This window comes from Plutella xylostella, chromosome 25 (assembly GCF_932276165.1).
Source record: "Plutella xylostella chromosome 25, ilPluXylo3.1, whole genome shotgun sequence".
Lineage (NCBI taxonomy): Eukaryota > Metazoa > Arthropoda > Insecta > Lepidoptera > Plutellidae > Plutella > Plutella xylostella.
Window position 1 is genome coordinate 657,732 of NC_064005.1, and position 25,788 is coordinate 683,519.

Consider the following 25,788-nt stretch of genomic DNA (forward strand, 5'->3'; position numbering starts at 1 on the left):
TTTTTGCAATGTTGTCCACTATGACCTTTTTTGTCGATTAATACATATCTACATACCGGTATATCACTATTGCATTTTTTTGACATTGGTTGCTAGGAAACAGCTAATAACAATAAACCATGACCAAATCTGTGATCAAATCTGGAATCCGAATATTCTATGAATTGAAGCTGTCATTTTAGTATGTAAACAAATCATTTTCTATTAAACGAACGCTTTGCCAACTAGATTGAGTCTAGTGAAAATTGTGACTGCAACTAGTTTTTATAAATCGGTGGGCCTTTCTGGCCTACCACCCCGCCAGAGGGGAACGTCTGCCTATTTCGTCTCCAGACCATTCATACTCAATGGATTGCACAATCAAAACATTGCACAATATGATTGTAGGACTAGAGTCCGCCTTTAGATATAAACTAGAGGTCGCGTTGTGGCGTATAGTTATAAAAAATAAAATCGTTAGTAGTATAACGATTTCGCAGTGGCTTCTTACCACCCTCTTTAGCGAGGTTGTTAGACGACCGAATGGCGTAGTGGTTAGTGACCCTGACTACTGAGCCGATGGTCCTGGGTTCGATTCCCGGCTGGGGCAGATATTTGTTTAAACACAGATATTTGTTCTCGGGTCTTGGATGTGCCCGTAAAATGGCAATAGGCCGGCCCCCTATTACATTGGGACTAACATAACACTCTGGCGAAAAGTGGGTGCAGCAATGCACCTCTGCCTACTCCGCAAGGGAGTACATTAGTACAAAGCGTGAGTGCGTGTTTTTTTTTAAAATTTAAAACTAAATCATTTTTTTCCCACTTCACAGGTGCCAGTGCTCCAATACCTGTACTACCTGGCTCAGATCGCGATCGCCATGTCGCCTCTGTCCAACAACTCTCTGTTCCTGAACTACCACCGCAACCCGTGCCCGGAGTTCCTGGCGCGCGGGCTCTGCGTCACGCTCAGTACTGACGACCCACTGCAGTTCCACTTTACTAAGGTTTGTATTCATTATCATCAGCATGACTTGTTTGGCTACTACTGTCTCTGTTGGTAGACAAACATTATGCTTCACAATATCAGAGACATAAATGCATCGGCTATTACATGTAATTTATACTCATGAAAACACCGATATGTAAGGAAAAATATGAATATTTGTCCACATTTCAGGAACCTCTGATGGAGGAGTACAGTATCGCGGCTCAGGTGTGGAAGCTGAGCTCATGCGACATGTGCGAGCTGGCCAGAAACTCTGTGCTCATGTCTGGATTCCCACACGAGGTAAATAAATAACATAATATCTTATTGCACCACATTTAACTTCTCCACAACCGGTTAGAGCAGTACTACGTAACTTTGAATGTTATGCCGAAGGTCGCGGGTCCGATCTCCTGCGGGGAACAGATTTCTTATTTGGTGGCCATAGTATCGCCCCCTATTACATTGGGTCTAAATCATATGCTGGTGAAAAATTAGGTGGGTATGGGTAGGTAGAATAGTTAAGTGTGAATTGAAACCTAAAAATCTTCAAAAGACGCTTTATCTAAATAAAGATTATATCATCAAAATAAGCGAACTAATTGGACAAAATCGAATTGAGTCAATTGAAGAGAATCTGTGGCATGGTAGATCAAGTATGAATGAAACCCCATAAGCCATATTTCTTGACCACTCGTTTAGATTTATTGATAGAGTATCTAGAATTCATAATAATGTATTCAAAAATTTCAATCTGATAATATCCATTCACCAAATCTGTGTATTTCTTAGATGAAGCAGTACTGGCTTGGTCCCAACTACACCAAGGAGGGAGTAGCCGGCAACGATATCACCAGGACCAATGTACCCGACATTCGCATCTCGTTCCGTTACGAGACGCTGTTGGACGAACTCACCAATATATTCAAGGTATGGCCGGCTTAGTTTATTGTTTCTGTGGCTTTTGGTAAAATAACTATTTAAGGCTTGCAAGGGTAACGCTTTATACTAACGATAATAAACTAATTTGGGGGCTTGGTATAGATCAATGGATACTCAAATCAGTCATGTTATTCGAGTAATTAGTCTTATTTTAATTAAAATAATAAATTGTGTCATGCTGCTACTTTAGTTACTTGCTGGAATAAATTGTGCATGGTTAGGTATTTTGAATTATTTATGATACCTGCATTAAAAATTTAAGTCCCCTTTCATTTTATGTTATTAATTATGTGTTTTTTGTGATTAACTCTATTAAAATGGCACCAGAAAAGAAATTGAAAGCACAAAAGTGATTGATTTAAAAAATAACCAAGTCGTGAAAATTTCAGGAGGGCATGTCGGCACAAAGATGAATTACGTGAAATAGAAGAGTTTCTTTAAAATAATTATACTATATAATATTAATTATTTGTTTTTGTTACTAAATGTAGATTGAAATCTTTTATTTACTGTTTTGAAGACTACTAAAAGTTCTTGATACTTATCCTTCAAATTACTGTCCCATTTCATCGTTTTAAAACTATCATGGCTTGTTACATTATACCCCTGTGTATTTTTTTGTTATAACTATACGATAATGTAGGACGGTATATACAAATTTGTCCCAATTAAACTTATAGATTTAGATTAAGAAAATAAATTACCCCAAATTGTGATATTTAAGTGAAAATGGCTGCAAATGCCATGGAAAGAAAACAAAGTGCTATTGTGATGTTCATAAACATTATTAAGGTACCAATTGGTAAGAAAAAGAATAAAGTAGACATTTCCTATTAAACTATATTCAATTAAATGTTGGTATATTTCTTTGGTATTTTCAAACATGCCATTGTTTATGGATGGAAATTAAACTATCTAGTCTAGCGTTCTCTTGACTCTCTTGACTTCTAAGATTTGTCTTTCTCTTAAACCCCATTGACAATACATTTATATACATTTCATAATTCTTACTAAATTATTCATCAAAAAATATATGTGACACTCAAAGAGAGACTGCTGTGTGAATTGTCCATAAGCAAAGTTACGATCGGGAGGGTTAACCTACATCGGCATCTGAAATTTTTAACATACATAACTAAATTGTGTAAACTTAACTTCAAAGTGCTTAACATATTCTTAGTTTGTGTCTATTTTAATGCTTTTTGTGATGTTTTAATAAATGTATCCAAATTGTGTTTAACAAATAATCCTTTAACATTGTAATGGTATTGTTCTTGAAGTTACTGTTAGTTAAATGTTTCTAGAATAGCCTTCTTATTTGTTATAAGTGTACTCCCTTAAGATAATTGCAATTTTGCATAATTTGTACTTATTTTAATAAGTTGAATTCCATACTTAAGTGCTTCAAAGTAGATTTAAAAAAATAAAATCGTATAAAATTATGATTTTAAAAAATATACTTATATATAGCAATGTACTTATTTTAAAGAATTCAACTTAAACTTTTTAGAATCTTAATGACACCCTTGATCCTATACAAACATTTTTGTATATTCATTTGTAAAAGAAAAGTTTGTTATCATGTTGTTGAAATAAATTAATCATCCAAAATTATCTTTCTTTCCTGCCTTCTCCTTAAATGTTTCCATAGTTTGGAATAGAATTGAAATATATTTATTTTATAGATTTCGTGTGGAGCCACCTTTTGTTACTTCTGATTTAGTGAGGTATTTAGTAAAACGCATGAAAAAATAAAATATATTTCTTGACTGATTTTAGTGTGAGACGAAATTAACAGATCATTTCAAGCGGTTAACTACATTATTGATAAATAAGTATTGTTAACCACCTACTCACCTCCTTAGTTAAAATCTGTTGTTGGGCAGTTCTTCTTTTTAACCTACATAATGGATAAAAAATTATCCCGAATTTGAAAAAAATAACTTTAGCTTTTTGGTGAACTCTTATAATTTTTATGATAGCTACATTTCTATTCTATCGAAAAAGGTGGTTGGCCGCGAAGTTTAAGTATTTTTTCAAGATTTTCAGAACATAATACGTGGATAAGGCAAAGAAAATTACACCTTCGTCACAGAATCTTTTATTTTATTTTAACGAAATAGTCTTCGTCGATTAAAATGAAACTTTTTTGATACGTTAATAAACAAAATACCATTTTAGAAAACATATGAAAGAATGGATTTTTAGTTATAACAAAATATTTATTAAGTAGTTATTACCACTCTGTCACAATTTCAGCTAAAATGAAGCTTGTTTTTGCTATAAATATTTTTTCGCTACTAATTACAGTAAAAAATTAACAGCATAGACGTTAACATCAATGACTAAATTTAATATGATTTTTCCAAAGTTGCACTATTTATAACATAACATATAAACGACCAAAAATAAGTTGACTACCAGGAGACACCAATCGTTACAGAGTGGTAAACGATGTGACATAGTTGTTATTCTATTAAATATGCGGCAGCGTTTTGGAATAAAACAGTTTTATTTAAAAATAATAATTTAGTAACTTACATATAAATCATTATGGTTTCAAGTTAGTCAAAAAAATTACTGGAGATATCTTTTTATTATTAGTATAACTAATGAAATCACACTTGAGAACCTCTGGAGAGTGAAATATCCGTATTTCAGGAACTTAAAGGACAAATTTGTTCCAACTACATAAAATAATGTTTATCTGCACAATTAATATTTTCGGCAACCTAAAATTTAAGTAACATAATGAAAATTACGTAATTTGTTAAAGTTTTAATCAGCCATATTTCGAAAATACAGCAGTGGCTCTTAGAACTTGAAAAAAATACTCTTTCCTTTTTTAATTACCTTAGAAGCTGGAAGGACTTTAATGTTATCATCAAACATCCGATAAATCATTCTCCACCATATTAAACAGTCTACCACATTCATCGTCTGTTCTTGAGAACAATAGCACGAAATTAGCTTTTTCACTAACGAAACTTTTTATTAATGAAGCGCAAGTGTATTGGACGTTCCTTTCGCTTCGTACTTTAACCAAAACGTGTAGTTTCTCTTCAATTTTTCTTTGATGAATATTCTCAGGTTGGAGTGTTTGGTAAGAATGTGACAGATTTGTCGTGTGACAGAGGGGTAAAATGTGTTGCAAAGTCGATTAGCATTTAAACAGTAACATAAAGTGTAATATTCACATGTTGATTTCAAAGTAATTGTTATTACCAATGAGTAAATAACAAAATAATAATTTCATTGTATTTTATTTTAACAATTACCTACGTGACGAAGCTGTCGCCGAATAAACACACGCACCTCCTGTCACACTTTGCGGGTGGCCGATACGCGGTGTCTGGATCTCAAAGGGGAAATCTTACCAAGGGGAAAACGAGACCTTAAACTCAGATCGATGGCAATAAGGACGAGTGGCTCAAACAAATATTTTAAATGGCAACCTACGTGACAGAATGTTACTACTAAAACATTAGGTAGTAAGAGACAAATTTTCAACAATTTTTTTAAATATTTCAGAAATCATTTAAAAATATATATTTTGTTTTACTAAATAGGTAATATCTTCTGGAGTTTAAATAATTTTTTATATTTTATGTTGTCATATATATTTTTTGTAACATTATCGAATATGCGCACGATGAAGTGGCGGGAGACAGCCAAGATTCGTATGAAATACTCTTCTGTCACGCGGATTTACCACTCTGTAACGTAATTTTAAATACAAAAATATAAATTTATATTTTTGTAAACGTGCACAGCCGTTGTGTTTTTTGTACAATGCACGCTGAAATATAAATAAATAAATAAATATTTGTAAAACTCATGATTTTTTCTTCACAACTGATGGAGACTAAGTTATGTAGGTTAAAAAGAAGAACTGCCCTGTTATCTAATTGTTTACCAACTTGTTAATAATAAAATGTTTTTTCGCATTGACTAACTAACTAAAGATCAAAACCAACAGTCTTACGAAACATTTTACCTAAACTATTTAGGTATAATAATCCTTTAACAATTTCGAAATCCTAACTCCTTTCTAAGTACCATAAATTAACAGTTTAAAAGTAAGTAAGTACCTATCCCATCTCTACAATATTTTATAATAGTTTGCATTCAATATCACTACGATTTTACCCGAAATTCGGTAAAGATCGCAGAAACAACTTGCTCTCTTACCTATAATAGATAAAGCATGATGATTAAAAATTAAGTACTTACCGTATGTCTATTAAAATACTCTAATGCTACCCTAAGATAGTAACTACTGTACCTGACACCATTTGTTCTGAATATTCCAGGCCGGGCACCCCCCCAGCGTGGACTGGTCGGGGCTGATGCCGCCGCCCTCGCCCGCCGCCTCCCGCCTGCTCATCGTCAAGCGACCATCGCTCATAGACGGCTAACAAGGTCCAAAAGGGACACTATATTTGCCAATAGTTCATTGAAAAAAGCATAGATGGCGTTAGTAATGTAAACGCATTATGAACGCCATCTATATCGACGACCGAATGGCGTAGTGGTTAGTGACCTGACTACTGAGCCGATGGTCCCGGGTTGGATTCCCGGCTGGGGCAGATATTTGTTTAAAGACAGATATTTGTACTTGGGTCTTGGGTGTTGATATTTATATTTAGTATCTATCTATCTATGTATTTGTGTAGATATATCAGCTATCCGACACCCATAACACAGGTTCTGCCTAGCTTGGGGTCGGATGGCCGTGTGTGAGATGTCCCCACATATTTAATTTAAATTTAATAAGTATCTTTTGCAATGACTTATCAGAAAGTTGGACTGGGAATTTTATAACTTTTAGTATAAAAGCTAGTTTTGTAATCAGGAATGCTACTTACTGAAATTATTAAACGTCTTCCTTCCGTCTTTTCATCTATGAATGGACTCAACTTTTACAAACCAAGGACAGGAACAAATTAGAAACTATTATGAAACTAAGTAGAAATAGTGACTGTTTATTATTCTGTAAAAACATTGACACCTCTGATTAACTTAGCATCTCAGTTTATCATTTTCGTGAAAGCATTTTTCTTATTTTGTATGTACAGGAATAAGTCTCCATGTTCTGTAGATAGGAGGTACCTAGTTATTGTACTTATGTAATAATACGCCAACTGGGAAAGAGTTCGTGATTATAAGAATAGGTCATATAAAATGGGTGTAGTTTTGAACATATTTCATAAATAAGTAGTTTGACTGGACTGCTGCAAATATTGTGTGATATTGAAATAATGACGAATAAATCAAGTATTAAATTGTTTTCTTGAAGTTCACTGATAAATTTTGATCCGGTGTATAATATAATACATATCTAAAGCCTAAATTATACTAACCATGATTCATTAAATTTAAGATAATTATCCAGAATGCTTTATTAAAAATGTTATCAATAAAATACCTACATTATATGGTTTGCATTTTGATTTTACAAATGACCAAATTTATTGCGTAAAAATTTAGCGGAGGTTGCTCAGTCAGTCAAGCGCCCGCATCTCACGCAAGAGATGCGGGTTCGAAATCCGGCGCTGACAAGTAGGCACCAATGAGTTCTTTGAATTTAAACCATCGCTCTTACGGTGAAGGAAAACATCGTGAGGAAACATGCACATTTAGGTTCTAGATTTCTTTGAGTTCTTTGAATGGATTTGGAGGCAGTGCCTTCAAACTAACCCTAGCCTATAGTTTGTTATCCAACTTCGCCAATAGTCAATCGATAATGGGGTCCGAAAACGAACACGCAAGATATAATATTATATTGTGATCCGTCAGTATAAACTGTCGGTAAAACGTAGTGTTCTTTTCTCTATGATGCTGTCGGATCACGTGTTGACATCTTGTGATCTGATTACTGGATCGTGACATTTTTCTTGCATGTAGTGTTGTGCGTCAATATTTATCGCATCAATATTTTCCTCTGTCTGCTTCATACGAGCGATCTGTATCAATCGTGTAGGGTGTGCTGTGATCCGGACTTGATTAAATATCAGGATAATTATCACAATATTAATTTATTGACGTGTGTATCCTATGCCATAGAGGTAGTACTTTTCCCGACTATTCCCATTTTTCCGCATTTTGTCGTCTATGGTTTCTACTGACAATCAAATCAAGTCAAAAGAAACCGCCAATGCATAACACAAAACCAAAACCCAATCAAATGGGTTTATCGGATATTCTTAGCTTGTAAGAAGAATAAATACAACAAAAAACATGTTTGGAACACACAACGATTACAAAAAGTGGACGAATTCTCGATTGTAAGTACCTACTAACCTCATCGTCATTCAATTCAAATGTTCACTGCTATGGTTGGCCACTCGGATCGCTGATAGTTTGATACCTACATATAACCACTACATAGGCCAATAGGCGTATATACTGTTTGAAAACGATTTGAGAGCCACTATGCAATGGTACAGAAAATCTCTTAGGTAAGTATACTAAGTATACTTATCATTAAGGAAACCTCACATTTTCGTCTCCAAAACTTTCCCAAAGCATTAGCAGTGGTGGCAGAAACGTGTTACTACCACCGAAACACGATCATTGCATTCTCACCGCAGTAGCTAATTTCGCACCACGAGCACCGTCCGATCGAATCGATCACTTTTCTAACACGTATTCCACTGTGTCACTTAAACCGTCATGCTCGTTTTTAACCCTTCCAGCGACGATGAGACAGTCACCACGTCTGGCACCAAGACGTACGTGCGCGGCCCCGGGGACAGCCGCGCCCGGGACCCGGAGGAGGTGCCCTTCCAGAGGGTCTCCGTCGCGGGGATCCACGCCACCGGGGTGAGGATTAGGTACCATGATTGAGTAGGAGTAGAAATGTGTGAGTAAGTCCTGAGTTGAAGGGCTTGGAGGGATGCGATATGACCACATCAGAGGCAAAATGGAACGGCTACGATAAATAGATGGAAGAATATAGTTGGATGTATAGATTAGGTAGGTATTAGGTATACCTACTGATATTGCCGTTGTCACACTGGGAGTGTTATAGGAGTGTTATCATAATAATTATAGGAGTAGTTAAGGTGTGTTTGAAGATATAATAGTTAATGAAAGATAAAATAGCTCACCTTGTTTAAAAATAGCGGCGACGCTAGCAGAATAATAGACGATAATATAACGAACACACACTACCTACCCACGTAGGATCCCCAGCTCTTAAAGTATTCTGCTGCTCAGGTACCTTTCGATGAGCTGGTGCAGTCTTCAGCCCTGCTGGCGGAGGCGCTGAAGATGCGTCAGAAATACATGGAGGCCTCCATGCAGTCGTTCCCGGTGTCTCTGGCCAATTACTTGAAGAACCATGAAGAACGGCCAATGGTACCTAGAACGATCAAGTCGGAGATGCTTCCAACAGCCGAATTTGGCGGACAGTATAAGGCACCTATTGATAGTAAGAAGATTTATGTTTTGGTGGATTTAGAAATGTAGGCAGTTGAGGGTACTTTGGTATGAGTTTAACCCGTGAGACCAGAAGAATCTATCCAAGATAACAAAATGTTCGTACATACAACCGTATTATACACAAGTTTTGCTCTCTGTCGGTAAGTAGGTACCTAACATAACATGTCATCCTAACTAGAGGTACAGGTAGATGGTACAGGTACCTAAGTAGGTTAGGTCTACTTAGGTATCCTATTGTCCGAAGCTAAGGCCAGAAAATATGTATGTAGATAAGAGACTTCTCTCTTATCTACCTACATATTGTAGAAAAATACCTTTGTTAAGTAAATAAGTTTTACCCCGGAATCCAATGAGTTGGTTCAAATGATTGCATCGTCCTTCCAGGCAAAGATTTGGCTGGAAGATATCTACAGTTGGATGGGAATAGATCATCGGAAGAGGATATGGCCGCTTTCTATGACCCAAGTTTCCTCAATGTTTCTGAGAAAAGTAGGTTTTCCTTACTTATATCCTAACTATCCTAACTATAATAATATTATAAATGCGAAAGTAACTGTGTCTGTTACTTTTTCGCGCCAACACTACTGAACAGATTTGAATGAAATTTGGTAAAGATATGGTTTTAGACCCTGAGAAAGAACATAGGCTACTTTTTACTCCGGAATTCCCACGGGAAAACTTTTTAAGACGAAGCGAAGCTCGCGGGTACAGCTAGTATTTAATAAATACATAAATATTTTGTTGTACCATATATTCGGTATTTATCTAAGTAGATTATTATAGGTACTTTACACCTTAATACTGCCATTGCGAACCCTCTTGTTTGTATACAGGGTTATTGGTAAGTAGACCTGATCCTTTCAGGAGGTGATAGAGGAAGGCATTTCCAGTCGATAATACCCTATAATGCAATATCCGAAACTTAACCATTTCTAAGATATTTACCTAATATTTAAAGATTTTTGAATTTTTGCCAAAATTTCATGTTTAAAACCGAAAATAAAAAAAATTAGCCATATTTCAATACTTTTTTTCTTTTTAAAAATGTTTATCTATTTTGAGGTATTGTGTCTAATTTAAGTCGAATAATGCACATTTGATTATTTTAATAAGTTTATTAAGATGTTACTAATTCAAAACAAACAAAAAAAGTATTGAAATATGGCTAGTTTTTTTTATTTTCGGTTTTAAACATGAAATTTTGGCAAAAATTCAAAAAACCTTTAAATATTAAATATCTTAGAAATGGTTAAGTTTCGCATAATGCATTATAGGGTATTATCGACTGGAAATGCCTTCCTCTATCACCTCCTGAAAGGATCAGGTCTACTTACCAATAACCCTGTATAGGGCGTGCATTAAAAATAGTTGACCAACGGAAGGGAGTGACTCTGGCTCTGGGGGTCTGAACAACTTTCGTTCTGTAATTTGGTCCACTGTTTACGGGACACTCTGCTGTATACCAATAGACATGAGCAAGGGCTATGTCTGAAGAGTGCTGCGGACTATTGATGATGATGACTGTTATGAACATAAATGTTATGTTGATGTACTTTTATCCCATATTTGTGCCAAACTTACGTAAGTATTCTATCTCATGTTGCCAGATCCATACAAATCCCAGCAGACGGTGCGGAATTCCATAGAGTCCCAAGAAGGGGAGACGCTTGCTGCAGGTAAACCCAAACTTTAGATACAAGGTAACTATAACCATAGAATAACGAGTACTAGTAACTTGTTATTCTATGATATAACTAAGTAAAAGTAAGTACTATTTGTTTAAAAACCAAATTCAAGAATGCATTGGCGGGCTATTAGTACCAGAAGTAGTACCTATTCCGGGTGGCCCAAAGAGTGACGTCCAAAGGAAAAAAAAATGATTCCTTAGATCAAGGGGTAGCCGCTAGTGATGTAACGAATATTCGCATTCGCATTCGCATTCGCGAATATTCGCATATTTTTGGATATTCGCATTCGCATTCGCATTCGCAAAATTTTATGCGAATGTTTTGCGAATATCAGTACTTATTAGAAAAAAGTATTTGAAAATAATGGTAGGTTAACAAAATCAAAATCCATTCGTCTATAACCTTTTATTACAATATATTAATCTCATTACCTTTATCATTTGGTATTTATTTAATTATTTTTTTGGGCAATGAAACTTTAGAAATAGTTAATACAAGGTGGGTACTCTCATTTGTACAAATGGACAATTTCAAATTTGTTTTGATATTGGTGGACTAGACAAATGCAGAATACAAGTTCAGAGGCCATGGAGTGATATACTCCTCAAGATCGCAGAATAATTTTGTATTCTGTTTTCGGGGCGCCTTTTATTTCGTTTTATCTGTCATTTTTCCCGGCAAAATCGCCCGATTTTGCCGTTTGAAACGGTTTTGAGGGGTTTTTTGAAGACCCGTGCTTATGTGAATAAGCCCGTGTCTCTGGAAGCCCTTAAGGCGAGTGCGAGAAGTGATGAGAAATGCCATAAAAGGAGCACGTATGGCAATCAATTGTGACGGCGCCCATTTTGCCGATATCATTTTCTAGACTTTACCAATAAAATTGTAAAGGTTCAAATAAACATAAGTAATCAAAAAAGAGAATGCACGTTTTTCATTAAAAAAAATGAGAACCAAACAACATCGGATGACTTCTATTGGTCCACCTTGTAGCTTCATAAGACCTAAACATACATTCACGTGCAAAGAAATAGTTCCACTTATAAAATATAGACACCAAATTAATAGCCCCTATTTTTTTAATCATTTAAGAGAAAATTTTAATAAAATATTGACGTTTTTAGTTGGTAATATTCTGATTCGTCGTTAAATGAACTTAAAAATTGCAGAAGTCGTCATTAAGTATTTTTTTGCGCTCAGGAGTAATTTGGTGTTTTTCTTAATGGATCATTTTCATTGCCCGTGAGTGTAAATAAACAAACAAAAAGCGTATTTTCACAGTATAGTGTCAGAGCAAGATAGCCATACATTTAAATACGTCTAAATGTTTCGTGTAAAACGTCCTCAGAAACTGCACACAGTCGCAATGTGTCGTAAGTGTTACGGAGCTAAATAAAGTATTTTAAAAAATTGCGTCTAGTATTGTTCAGTCTGATTCGGAATGCGCCTAGACCGGAACGTACCTCGTTCAGTACGAGACTACCACCAAACCATACAACTAACGCCAAATTTGAACACAAACTGAATATTCGCATTCGCATTCGCGAATGTCGATTTCAGATATTCGCATTCGCATTCGCATTCGCGAATGTCCAAAAACACACATTCGTTACATCACTAGTAGCCGCCTGTATATAGGTAGTTTAATAGAATTCAAAGTCAATGTCAATTTTTTTTATTCATCGTACAAATGTTAAATTTCCTGATGAACGTCATTTTTTACAAACTACTCTCCGTTCGGATAAGGGGGGCTCTTTCTGTCTAAGGAGAAGAACGGAGGCAAGAAACTCCTGAGCCATCTTTTCAAAAAAAGACTTAAATCTAGTTAGTATACAATACTTATAAGCTTAATAATAATAATTATAATAATATGAGCAGTGCCAACTATTTATCACAGCCATGCATTAACGTCCTCTAAGTAATCATCAATTCTATAATAAGCTTTTTTACAGAGTTTCTCTTTAATGTAACACTTAAACTGATTCTCTGGCATTTGAGTAACTTCTGTTGGAAGCCTATTATAAAATCTAATACAGTACCCTAAAAACGATTTATTAACTTTCGCTAGACGCATCGCTGGAAAAGCCAGCTTATGCTTGTTCCTAGTATTAATGTCATGATTACTGCCAATTGTATCAAAAGTTGAAATATTCTTTTGTACATACATTAAATTGGAAAAAATGAACTGACATGGAACTGTAAGGATGTTGTTTAATATCTTTAAATCGTTCTCTCAATGAATCCCTGGAACCAAGTTTGTATATAGAGCGGATGGCTCTTTTCTGTAATACAAATATATGTAGTTTCAATATCAGCGGCTCTACCCCAAAGCAAAATGCTATACGACAATAAGCTGTGGAAATAACTAAAGTAAACTAATCTGGCGGTTTCAACGTCGGTCAGTTGTCTAATTTTCCGTACAGCAAAAGCTGCGGAGCTCAACCTTCCAGCCAATTTTTCAATGTGAGGTCCCCACTGTAACTTTGAATCTATAGTCATCCCAAGAAAGACAGTATCATTAACTAGGTCCAATTTATTCCCATCTAGAATAATGTTAGTATCGCATTGTCTAACATTCGGCAGTGTAAATTTAATACATTTCGTTTTCTTAGAATTTAATAGAAGATTATTAACGGTAAACCAATCGTGTATGTCAGATAGAATAGAATTAATTTCAAAATTATTTTCACTTCTTTTAACTTTAAAAAGCAAAGAAGTATCGTCAGCAAATAAAACTATATTAGTCATTTTTTCAACCATAAAAGGCAAGTCATTAATATAAATGAGGAATAAAAATGGTCCTAGAATAGATCCTTGAGGAACGCCTATTTTTACATGAACCCCTGTGATTTAGTATTGTTAATATCGACCCTTTGTTGTCTCTTGTCTAAATATGAAGCTATCAAATCTAAAGCCTTTCCTCCTATGCCATAGGGAGACCGGGGACAAAAGTAACAGCGGGTCGAAAGTAACAAAGACTCTGTAGACTTCCCCAATAGCCGAAACGTCGCTCGCGACCGCTGGTTGTCAGCTTGCACTGCCCCCCGCGTATGCTATCATTTTCCGCGCCCGTGCCGCGGTGCAGGTTTGTGTTAGTGAGCATTTCGTGATTTTACACACCAAAAGTAAGTTTTTTGGTGTTTATTCATTTAGTGTTTACGTAGAATTAAGATGGCAATAACCATATGACTATTTGCTCATCGATTCATTATAAGATTGTCTGTAGCATGTTATAAATTGTTTTCGAATAACACGTGCTGTTTTAAAGTTATGTCGCCTGATATTTCAAAAAGGGGGATGGGTACAAAAGTAACAGCTCGCGGCAGGACAAAAGTAACGTGTTACTTTAGTAACTTTGCCATGTCACATTGTAAATTTTATTTTTTGTTGTTTTGATTAGATATTTGTGCCATAATATTGTATATTATAGCACAAATAAAACAACTTCTTATCAGTTATACAGTTTAAATGATGGATCTCATTTACAGTTTATCTTAAAAAGTTATTTTTAGTTTTGTCAATAAGTTATAAGTTTTTTTTATTATTTGATAGTTTTTTAAGAAGTTTTCTTAACTAAATAATTTGATTGATTTTTTTGTTCTTTATTTTGAATCGTATTCATAACATTGGGCAGAATTTATGGGTTGTTACTTTCGACCCATGCCTTGTTACTTTCGCCCTGACCATGGGGTCGAAAGTAACGATTTCCCTTTTTTTTTGAGGCTTTCAAATTGCTAAAATTCGGGATGCATTAAGTAAATTAATAAAGGATATTTGTAGACTATAGACGAAAGTTTTATGTGACTATATTTATTTTATCGTAAATGTTATTAATAACGAGAAATCAGACAGAAACTACAAACTGTTACTTTTGTCCCCGGTCTCCCCTATCTAAGTTTCGAAATTAATTCGTAGTAGTCCTAGGGAAACGTGAACATCAATGATTCCGCTGATTTCGATTTCAGATTTGCCAGCCAAATAATCTGACTTTCCTGGTTAATCATTCACGGGTGACACACCACCCCAGCTCTATTGTTTGCTAGCGACACGCTAAGAATCTACCTCTCCCTTCCGTCTCCCAGTATACTCGGACCCCTGGGCGCACCCGACGCCTCCGGACCACCACTACCTGTTCGCGTGGCGGCGCGGCGTGGTGCGCGTGTTCCGGACCAGGGCTGCCCTGGAGGCCGGCGACCCCATGTACCAGGGGCCCAGCTACAGCACCTACGTGCAGGACCTCACCAGGCTGCTGGACATGATCTGCGATGGGCCGCTGTGAGTTTACAAGGGTTTCTTTTCGGGGCAACTCAAGGGTAGTAAAAGTTGCGCAGGTGACAATTGCAGAAATAAATAAGTAAAGTACTTACATAAGAAGAATTTTCTACAATGCGCATCATTATAGCGGCCTTGTTCCTCATCCACATAGTTGGCATGACTCATAGGTAATGTGAGAATTAAGTAAGATTTAAAGTGAACCTATACTTACCTATCATTGTTTTTAGACATAGGTACTTAAGTTATATTTTTTTATACAAGACTCTTTGTCTTAAGCCTCAGCCCAAAAATAATCGGTACATCTTATCATGTAGGGTAACGTAACGTACCTAGGGACATTTTCGACTACCCCAACTTTGAATGAAGCTATCGCAGCGTACAAATAAGATATTAATGTGAAATTTTCTTTATTCGGTAGGATATATAATCTATTATCACTAGTATTTGTGTACTAAGCTTTAGTGTGGCCAGATTTTATTAAATTAAGATAAAAGTAAAAATGCTTGTTTTGACCCATGGTACGTTACACGTTTGTACCTTGGGACACTGTTTCCTATAGCTTTGTACTATGGAAAATGCAAACTTCTAAATAACGCCTTATATCTCTGTTCTTATTGATTTACTGCATCTCTCTTCTGTCTAGTTTCACTCTGGCACTAATAAGAACAGAGATATAAGGCGTTATTTAGATGTTTGCATTTTCCATAGTACAAATCCATAGGAAACAGTGTCCCAAGGTACAAATTTAATCGTGTCCCAAGGTACAAAAAAGCAATATTTAACCAAAATTTAAATATCTTTATTTTTAATTAATAGGAATCTTTCAGATAATTGCCATGTCATAAAATTAAATAACTGAAAAGTTATACGTGACATCCATGTCTTTATTTTGAGCATGCCTCAATGAGATAAAGCAACACAAAAAACTAAACAAAAGCTACTTTTGACTCCAAAAAACTTCATATTGTCTTCACCACACACTCGATGCTGGTATGATCACGAGACTCACTAGTTTTGCCAAGCGAGTAAAATACTATGCCTAGGGTAGAATTTTAATGTGTTTATTTAGCCAGTTTTTAAAATATAATCCATGTCCCGAGGTACAAGCGTCCTAAGGTACGTTACGTTACCCTACCGATTATTTTTGGGCTTTTTGGGTTGATCTAGAACCTCTCATAAAGCGTAGCACTGCCCAATGTTTCCAGCAAGTCCTACTCGTTCCGGCGGCTCAGCTACCTGTCGTCCAAGTTCCGGCTGCACGTGCTGCTCAACGAGCTGCACGAGCTCGCGCTGCAGAAGGCAGTTCCTCACCGGGACTTCTACAATGTCAAGTTAGTGACCCTTCCAGACCAATGTGAAGACCTTAAACGGGTAGTCAGTAGTATTTGCTTGAGGTGAGGAAGGCTGATTGCTTATCTTATGCCCAGCATGGAACGATTGTTGGCTGATGATGTTGCGGTTCATTATTTGCCGATTAATAACCACTGCTGGATGTAGGTGACACTCTAGCTGTCTTCGGCTTATTTCATCCATCCAAATATCAATTCAAAGCCAAAGGTCATGGGTGCGGTAGTAGAGAGAACTTTTCATCAATTCCTAATACGTAATACATGACATTTAGCATCAATTTAGCATTCATTCTACCCGTAATATCGACCAACAGTCAAAGCAATAACGCTAACACTAATCACTTGCAATAGGAAAGTGGACACGCACATCCACGCGGCGTCTTGCATGAACCAGAAGCACCTGCTCCGCTTCATCAAGCGGACCCTGCGCCAGCGCCCCGACGAGGTGGTGGCCATAGACAAGGGCATGCCGATGACTCTGAAGGCCGTCTTCGAAGAAATGAAACTCGACGCGTACGACCTGAATGTGGATATCTTGGATGTGCATGCGGTAAGTGAAACGGACTACTTGTACTGATACTAGATATGTAAGTCAATTTGTAAATAAGATAAAAAAAAATCTACCTATAGCTCGACAACTTCGTGCGCGACCGTCCTTGCGGGGTGACAGACGCGGCGGGGACGAGGTAACCAAGACGACAGCGGGTAGCGGGTGGTGTATCGGGGAAGGGCAACGCGTGCACTGCACGTCATTATTACGGCAGTCTCGGCCGCGCAGTCGAGGCGGCCACACGTCTAATATAATCTGTCATAATTTGAGTGCGACCCACATGAGATCATTGATCCTGTGACCATTAGACCATTAGTCTCAGGATGAGTGTTGAGACCAGAACCTCCACAATCATAGGAAAATTTTATTTTTTATAATCATATTATTATTATCTATGATTCGTCACAAAATAACTTTACAAACCACAAATATAATTTCGTAAATAGATTATATAGCATTATAAAACTATATAATCTTCGGGGGTTTTCTGTAGAACGGTGTGCCAAATCAGCCATGCTACGCGGCTAAAGGTTGGTGCGGCCATAATGAGTAAGCCTATTTACACGATAGACTAAATGAAAAAGGTGATGATGACGATGACAATGAAAAAGTTCAAACAGAGAGTGAACATGAAAGAGACATGGATAAAATAAAATACTTTAACATATAAATAAATACAAATACCTACTCTGCCTGTTAGTCTGTCCTAAACTGTCAACAATACTTTATATGAATAAATAATGAAACTAGTTTTAAGAATCTTTTTTTAATCAACATAATTTACTCCTACATTACGTCACAAATACTGACACGTTATCGCGAGATTTATCCGGGAACACTTATCTCTGTGTGTACTCGTCTTCTGAAATTTCGTGCTACCTCGCCCCCGCCACTTCTTTCACCCCGCAAGGAGGGTCGCGCACGAAGTTGTCAAGCTATAGAACTACTCGTCTCTCTCGACTCGTTTACTACATAACTTAGTGATGGTCAGCTTTTAGCTGGGTGGCATGCTCTGATTGCATCCGGAGACGTATCTCACGATAGTACTTATCACGATAGACCAGCAGTGGTTTAAATTGGCTGATGACGATAAACATAAAGGGGATTAGGTAAAATTCATACTGTTTATGTTTACAGGACCGCAACACATTCCACCGCTTCGACAAGTTCAATGCAAAATACAATCCGGTAGGAGAAAGCAGATTAAGGGAAGTGTTTCTTAAAACGGACAATCTCATGAATGGCAAATATTTTGCCGATATAATAAAGGTTTGATCTCATATCTCAACAATAAAAAAATAATCCTAATAATCATATACATTTCATATACTTACTACTCATATACCTACAGAGCGAAACAAAGGTACTTAACTACTTAAAAACATGTTTCCTAGGAGGTGATAGCAGATCTCGAAGAGAACAAGTATACTTTCGTCGAGCCTCGCCTGTCGATCTACTGCAAGAGCAAGAATGAATGGGCGAAACTGGCCAGCTGGGCCGTGAAGAACGATGTGCATTCCAACCACGTCCGCTGGCTCATCCAGGTCCCTAGACTGTAGTGAGTGATAATTCTAATGAAAGTAATACTATAAATTTTGCGAGCGAAAAATTTGATCCACGGAAACACTGATAGAGTCGAATTTTAACAAAGAATTTAGGGATTTAACACCATTAAAATTAGAACTTGTGTTAAAATCAGAATCGATATCAATATTGGCCTATTACATCAGTGTTTTATTGTTGAAATTAACATACTTACCCATGATAGCAATGATAATTAATACAACCTGCACAATAATAATATAAAAATGTTTCTTTACAGTGATATTTATCGCATCAAAAACATATTGAAAAACTTCCAAGAGTTTCTGAGTAATTTGTTTGATCCGCTTTTCCAAGTGTCTATTGATCCCAGCTCGAATACAGAGCTGCACAAATTCTTGACGGCAAGTTTTACCATATTTCTTTTATAAAGGATCCATAAATTAATTAAGCGTAAATTTAGTAAGTAAGTATTTAAATAATCTTTTTAGCATGTGATCGGCTTTGACAGCGTAGACGATGAGTCCAAACCTGAAAATTCTAACTTGAACGATCACATGAAGACTCCAGAGGAATGGAACCATGAGGAAAATCCGCCGTATGGCTACTATTTGTACTATATGTACGCAAACATGGTAATTCTAAACCAGCTGAGAAAGTGAGTACTTCCAGATACTTTAAATAGAAACTGCTTTCAGGAGGAAAGAAATGAAATAAGCTAGCTGAGCAGGTATCAATTAAATTGTTTTTATTTAACCAGGGAACAAGGTTTGAACACATTTGTGTTGAGACCACATTGTGGTGAAGCAGGACCACCAGCACACCTTAGTGTTGCATTCCTATTGGCCGAGAATATATCGCATGGTCTAACTCTAAAAAAGGTAACCAGATATTGTTCATGTACCTAATTATTGTGTCTGAGGCCAAGATCCACTTCGGGTCGCTGAGCCAGCGGAGTAAGTAATTATGATGATATCATCTAGGAACATACGAACGGCTGATCTACATTTCATCCGACTAAGGTAATATCAATACCTGAATCATTGTACCTCAAAATGAACATGTTCAAATATCTAATTAAGTCTATGTAACTCATTTCAATAAGCTTAAAGTTCTCATTTATTTTAATAAATTAAGTGTGACTACTTGGCGAAAGCCACAGTCCACATCTAATGTAAAAATACATAAAGCTTTTGTTAATTTTTCAGGCGCCGGTCCTACAGTACCTCTATTACCTGGCACAGATCCACATAGCGATGTCGCCTCTGAGCAATAACTCTCTGTTCCTGCGCTACCACAGGAATCCTCTCCCTGAGTTCTTCGCTAGAGGGTTGCCGGTCACGTTGAGCACTGATGACCCACTGCAGTTCCATTACACCAAAGTAAGAAGATGTATTTACATAAGTCTACTTTGGGTTACTAAATATCACGTCTAATGAATAGTAGGTATTGAGGTTCAGGCTTCATGTTTTGTTGTGAAGATAGTTTTTCCTACTGATTGATCATTTTCAAGATGTAAAAACGATCAAAGACTACCAAACATGAAGTCTGCACATTATGCCTCCTAAGTTATCACCAGCTTTAGTTGCATACTATAATATGTACCTATAAACAATCATTTTTTTTTAGGAACCCTTAATGGAAGAGTACAGTATTGCTGCGCAAGCGTGGAAGCTGAGTTCATGTGACATGTGTGAGCTGGCCCGCAATTCTGTGATCATGTCTGGCTTCCCACATGAGGTGAGGTTCAAATTACGTTTCGTCTTATGGATGTCTAGACCTTGTTTCATCTAAGATCATTACTGTGACAGTTATCAAATACTACTTATTGCGAAATCTGTGTGATTTGTCATTTCAATGGATAAGAATAAGAATCATACAATAAGTCGATAGACAAAATATTTCTATAACGTCACGGGAATCTTAGGTGAAATGAGCCTGCTACTCCAGTTTACTCGGGAGCTAGGCTGGCTGAGCTGAAATCAAGGGGATATGTACAAAGGTTCCACTCGAGAGAGCCACGTACAGGAACTTCACCCCCTATGAAAATAGAATAGAATAGAATAGTTGAAATAAGTTATAGAAGTGGACGTTAACGAATCGATGATGAATAATTGAATTATTTCTCTTCGAATATTAATATTCAAAATTAATTAAAATATATATATATATATTAATGCAGGTGTTTTAAATAATACCCAAAATTTACTTACGCTAATGATTTATTACTAATTTTAAGCTATCTTATGAATGAACTTATTAATAAGTTTGATCTCAATTTTTTGTCAGGTTAAAGATTATATAATAAAGCATGTACATCTAAGCTATTAAGATTATACCTATTTTTTTTTGTTTTTTATTTTTATTATTTTCTCTTTGATTTTATTTTTTGCATTTTTTTTTGTTTACCTTTGTTTTATTATCTACTTAGGCTTAAATATTAGTTTGATGCTAAAACTTTATTAGAACTTTAAATATAGAGTGAATCCTAAATTACATAACTACCTTACTCTAAATCCTTTTTAGACGGGCAATTACAAGTTCTTAGTCCCAGAAGTTGACTAAAAGTCAATTGGTTTCTTCCTTGATGATATTCACTCCAGTATGTAACCAGCTTCCAAAAAATGCAATTTTATTGCACTCTCACGTTAGGTTTTCACACGGTTGTTCTGTGTGTTACACCCTCAGGTCATCGTGGCTTCTCGTGCAGAGTTCCGACCGTACAATAAACACAACACTTTTTGGAACACCTCACTGATAGTCCCAGTGTGACGCTCGGTGTCCGGATGGGGGGTCCAGCGGTACGAGGTAATGGCCCGCCGACCGTACATATACAGTCCTCTTGGTACCTGAAGAACAAAAAAATCTGTTATTTATTTTATATTAGGATGATGAAAAAATGGGAGGGTTGAAATAAACAACCAAAACATTCGGTGCAAATATCGTACGTAGAATTCAAAGTAATATATCATCGAGGTAGTTTTAGATCTATCTATCCTACATTCTCTATCGGAGGGTTTTACTAAATAAAAGAAAAAGCAGAAAAAACTATATCGTACCACGGTAAATGTACGATCTAGCATAGGAGAACTCGATGAGCTTGCCCTGACGCAGCAGCCAGCAGCCGCCGTCGCCGTAGATCCCACTACCATAGATCCCACTGTGACAGATCCACCTGCCAGAGACCTCACTGCCTGCGACACCAACTGTAACTGACAAACAGGGCACGCGGCAGAAATACGCTCAATAGAATAGGCTCTTTACAGAAAAAAAGCTGGAAACTTATAAACGCTTACTTTGCCGACCCAGCGTTGGTAAGCGCAGGAAAATATCCTTAGTAAATTAAACGTTTGTAAGTTTCGAGTTATTTTTCCAGTATACGGCCATATCATGCTATACTACTCACAATTACATGCACATTTACTTACTATACCACAACATCGATAACACCAACAACCACATTAAGATCACCGAAAATAATCGTGTGTAACTTTATAATCAAGGGATGTTTTTATCAGTAAAAGCTTGCTTGCTGGTCCTAATAAATTTAGTTTTAGGTGATCGTCGTTATCCCACAGCAGTTTGTATATATCTGACATAAGTTGCTTCACCCAATGTACTCACACACATTACACAACATAATTCTTTAACCCAAAGTCGCATGCACACGTGACTCTCATATTCCATGAAGACTCCTTGCTTATCTAAGACTCATTGTCGTTGTCAGATGAAGCAGTACTGGCTGGGAGTGGACTACCGGGTCGAGGGTCCGGCCGGGAACGACATCACATTCACCAACGTGCCTGACGTCCGCATCTCCTTCCGATACGAGACACTCATCGATGAACTCCAGAATATATTCCGGGTAACCATATTTGGTACAATTATTTGGAGTCGTTTGTTGGAATATCAGAACTGTCCTTGTGGATATTTCTCTTCTCGATGGAAGAAAAGGATGTAAGTGAACAGGACACGCGAACTTCATAAGCTCATGTGTCATGTTAACTTACACCCTACTAGATATTTTCTGGTATCTTCCATCTACCAAGTCTTGGGTCTTCTGGATTTGCGCCCTGGGATGGATGCATTTAATACTGGTAAGGAGCAGTAACAGTGACTGCGCTAACTTGATTAATTTAGCCGCTTGCGTCGTAGTTGTGGTTCCATATCTACAATTCGAATTTCAGATCTTGCATGTCGAATTCTTGCATGATGGCTTCCAGCTTAGGACCGGTTTCACAATGTTTGGATAATGGCTACCTGTCGGATCAAAGACATGCTGTCACTTTTATCCCACAGTTGGGCATTATCCAGACATTGTGAAACATTAATATTATTAATCCGCCGTTTATCTTTTCAGGGAGATGCTCGCGTTGCGGAACATCAGAAATCTTTGAGGGTATCTCCGTCCAGGACTCAGTCCACGGCGAGACACGACGACTCCAGCACGATGGTGAAACTGGAAACGAACCTGTCTGCTGCAGGTGACTCGATATTCTAGATTCAACCCTTTAAATATTCGCCTTTGACACTCCTGTGTGCATTCTTGGCCATATTTTGTAGCGTAAAATTATGTTTTCTTCTTCTACTAAACCTATTTTGTGTGTTTCATCATGGCGACTTGTTCCAAGATCACAAAATATCGCGTATTTTTTCAGAAGTATTTCCTGGGCAATCGTCTACCTTTTAAAATATCAACACAAATATATTGAAGCACTTTCACCAGGTATTGAATCAATTTTGTACTATGATCAACACAAATTATGTTATAAAATAAATAAAGTAAAATATTACATTTATGTTCGTTTTTATGCATCCAAATGTAGAAAGTTATTCCAGGCAAATTATAAAGACTTTGTAAAGCAAAAGTTGTGAGAGTATGATCAAATAATATAATCTACAACACATGCTACATCAAAATAACATGCACGACGTTACTTGAAGGGTAAAAATGAAGGAAGTTGATTGAAGACAACAAAGTAGGATTCCTTAAATATTTATTATTTACATCAATATAAATTACATTAAAACAATTACAATGATATTTCATTGAGTTTCGGCCGCGATCAAAATAATCTATTCAGGTCAAGCTAGACCTAAATATTGTTTTCAAACTGAATTTACAAAACTCTTATTTGTGTATTTTTTACTTGGAGAAATATTGTTTGACCACTAAGAACTGATATTCTTCAAACTGCTGCGCATGGGCCTTGGTCAGTGTTGTGTGAAGGTCTTTGAGGGTTCCTTGGTTAGGTATAGGCCTCACGGGACTTCACACCACTCTGCCCTCGGCCTTTCTCTTCCTGGCACTGCACTGTCTGTCCTGGTCTTCACTCGCGAAAACGTTCCACAGTTAATAATTTTTTGGCAGATACAAAATACACACCTTTTTCCAATTTTTATCACCTCATTTCTGATAGGCTCCATCAGAGAAATCCTCAACTGTACTGTGTAACATAGGTTTCCTTCTTCACGAGAGAAATTAACCTCCGAACGCAACCATTACCTTTACTACACAATTCAAGATACACACAAGCTGGTTTCCCCTTAGAAGCCAGTGACAGCTTTGATAGCCTTCTCTTCGTCGTAAGGCGTCATTTGTCTGTTGGAGTGGAACTCCATGGTGAAGGAGGCGAGCCCCGAGCTCAGGGACCGCAGCGCCGACGAGTAGCCCAGCAGCTCTGATAGCGGTGCTAAGCACTCTATCACCTGGTGGAATTACACTCGGGTTATGAGACTATTTATCATGGAGATCAAACTGCAAATAGGCCCTCCTGATGAGTGCCAAAACAATGTATTAAGGCCTTCATCTTTACCACTAACGGCATCCTGTCTATAAGGTCTTATATTTAGCTGTTCAGAATCTTCAGAACAAATTTTAAAACTACCTATATTCCATTGAATCCTGTACCATTATCTCATATCAGCAGTTCAGAGCTCTAATGTGGCGCTACCACAGTTCATGATCGTATCAGATCTTTTATTATGCCATATTTCAGAGCGATCTTTATATTATGCCATATTTGACAGCATCGCTCGCTCAGGCTGGTTTTTGCTAGAATGCTACTAGAATCCAACCTGAAAATATGAGCAGCTTCCACGCCGGCTGGTGTTTTACTTGGCCTGGAAACATGAGAAGCTGGTACCACTTATGCAGTTGATACCTTGGCCTGAAAACATGAGGTCATAGAACGTCTTCTGGTGGTCATACCTTGTCTCCTCTCCGCACGTGCACCTGCTGTAGGTCGGCGCGGCGCCGCGTGAGGTCGGCCAGCACGCGCGCCGAGTGCGACTCCGGCACCACCACTTCGAGAGACATCACCGGCTCCAGGAGTATGGACTCGGCCTCTGCGAATACCTGGTGTTGGAGGGAGTAAGCGTAAGGAGGGTTTTTTTCAGTTTAATTTTGAGACGATAATAGATTTTGTTTTATTCATTAAAATTGGTTAAGCCGTTTTGCATAAAAGAGTAACATATTCTATCTTACGACTTTTCACATAAGTGGGTTAAAAATTAGAAATATTATTAAATTACAAAAGACGCATCTGCACTTGGGGTTGTGACCAACGCAGGAATCTTGAAATTTACAGTCACACCCACAAAGCAAGTCACACCCATATTTTATCGTCCTATTAAACCAGTAGGCACCTTGTTTCTACTCTTCAGGCACATTACACACAACAAACACATAATTATCATCCCTGAAAAGTATACAATGGTGACGTACCTTTCGAAGACATTGCACGACGGCGGCAGAGACAACAGAGTCTGAAGTCCCGCGTCCAACTTCCAGCCAGTGAAGAGTCACCTGCACATCCACCATCTGCAACAGAATATCCATTAGAACTCAGCACCTAGCAGTATTTTCATCATCCAGCACAAATCCACTTTTGGACATAGGCCTCCTAAGAACCGCCACAACGCTGCTTTCACGGCTTCGCCCATTTTGGCACCACAGGGTAGGCCCATCTTAGTGAGGAGTTGCAGAAGACAGCGTTGGTTTGCTTGTTATTGGACGCCCTAATTGAAATA

At 37.2% G+C, this 25,788-nt stretch overlaps 3 protein-coding genes and 1 long non-coding RNA gene across 9 annotated transcripts in view; 2 read left to right on the top strand and 2 right to left on the bottom strand.

Moving 5' to 3' along the window:
* The window catches only part of LOC105381917 (AMP deaminase 2), a 39,556-nt gene extending 32,209 nt beyond the window's left edge, over window positions 1-7,347 (top strand). For 3 of the 5 annotated variants that reach the window (XM_048630245.1, XM_048630246.1, XM_048630247.1), the window contains 5 exons: window positions 813-986; window positions 1,160-1,270; window positions 1,760-1,897; window positions 6,223-6,419; window positions 6,687-7,347. In XM_048630245.1, coding sequence (XP_048486202.1) covers window positions 813-986; window positions 1,160-1,270; window positions 1,760-1,897; window positions 6,223-6,327 — 528 coding nt within the window. In that variant the 3' untranslated portion in view covers window positions 6,328-6,419; window positions 6,687-7,347. Of the gene's footprint in view, window positions 1-812; window positions 987-1,159; window positions 1,271-1,759; window positions 1,898-2,298; window positions 3,517-3,594; window positions 3,637-6,222; window positions 6,420-6,686 lie in introns of those variants that run through there. The other 2 variants (XM_048630248.1, XM_048630249.1) reach the window with 2 other exon arrangements.
* Window positions 7,348-8,042: 695 nt separating this feature from the next.
* LOC105381952 (AMP deaminase 2-like) lies at window positions 8,043-23,553 on the top strand. The gene is made up of 18 exons (XM_048630251.1): window positions 8,043-8,196; window positions 8,608-8,734; window positions 9,131-9,344; window positions 9,740-9,844; window positions 10,963-11,031; window positions 15,123-15,315; window positions 16,521-16,646; window positions 17,016-17,214; window positions 18,352-18,483; window positions 18,609-18,772; window positions 19,037-19,160; window positions 19,248-19,414; window positions 19,517-19,637; window positions 19,965-20,138; window positions 20,386-20,496; window positions 22,484-22,621; window positions 23,117-23,240; window positions 23,415-23,553. Exons 1-18 carry the CDS (start codon window positions 8,150-8,152, stop codon window positions 23,444-23,446), a joined length of 2,367 nt encoding a protein of 788 aa, XP_048486208.1. The 5' UTR covers window positions 8,043-8,149; the 3' UTR covers window positions 23,447-23,553.
* On the bottom strand, window positions 20,961-22,488 carry LOC125490575. Its single transcript, XR_007267768.1, has 2 exons — window positions 21,816-22,488; window positions 20,961-21,605 (listed from the first exon to the last, which is right to left on the bottom strand). It is a non-coding gene; the product is annotated as an uncharacterized LOC125490575 (long non-coding RNA).
* Window positions 23,554-23,736: 183 nt separating the features above from the next.
* The window catches only part of LOC105384239 (ribosome-releasing factor 2, mitochondrial), a 40,840-nt gene continuing 38,788 nt past the window's right edge, over window positions 23,737-25,788 (bottom strand). For both annotated transcript variants that reach the window (XM_048630252.1, XM_048630253.1), the window contains 3 exons: window positions 25,484-25,579; window positions 24,968-25,114; window positions 23,737-24,465 (listed from right to left, as the gene is read on the bottom strand). In XM_048630252.1, coding sequence (XP_048486209.1) covers window positions 24,304-24,465; window positions 24,968-25,114; window positions 25,484-25,579 — 405 coding nt within the window. In that variant the 3' untranslated portion in view covers window positions 23,737-24,303. The remainder of the gene's footprint in view (window positions 24,466-24,967; window positions 25,115-25,483; window positions 25,580-25,788) is intronic.

What these genes read in the sequence shown, in the direction of transcription:
- LOC105381952 (XM_048630251.1), top strand. Translation starts at nt 8,150, where the DNA reads ATGTTTGGAACACACAACGATTACAAAAAGTGGACGAATTCTCGATT. An exon ending in AGGGGAGACGCTTGCTGCAG is followed by an intron (nt 11,032 to 15,122) that starts GTAAACCCAAAC and finishes TCCGTCTCCCAG; the next exon opens with TATACTCGGACCCCTGGGCG. An exon ending in AACTCCAGAATATATTCCGG is followed by an intron (nt 22,622 to 23,116) that starts GTAACCATATTT and finishes TTATCTTTTCAG; the next exon opens with GGAGATGCTCGCGTTGCGGA.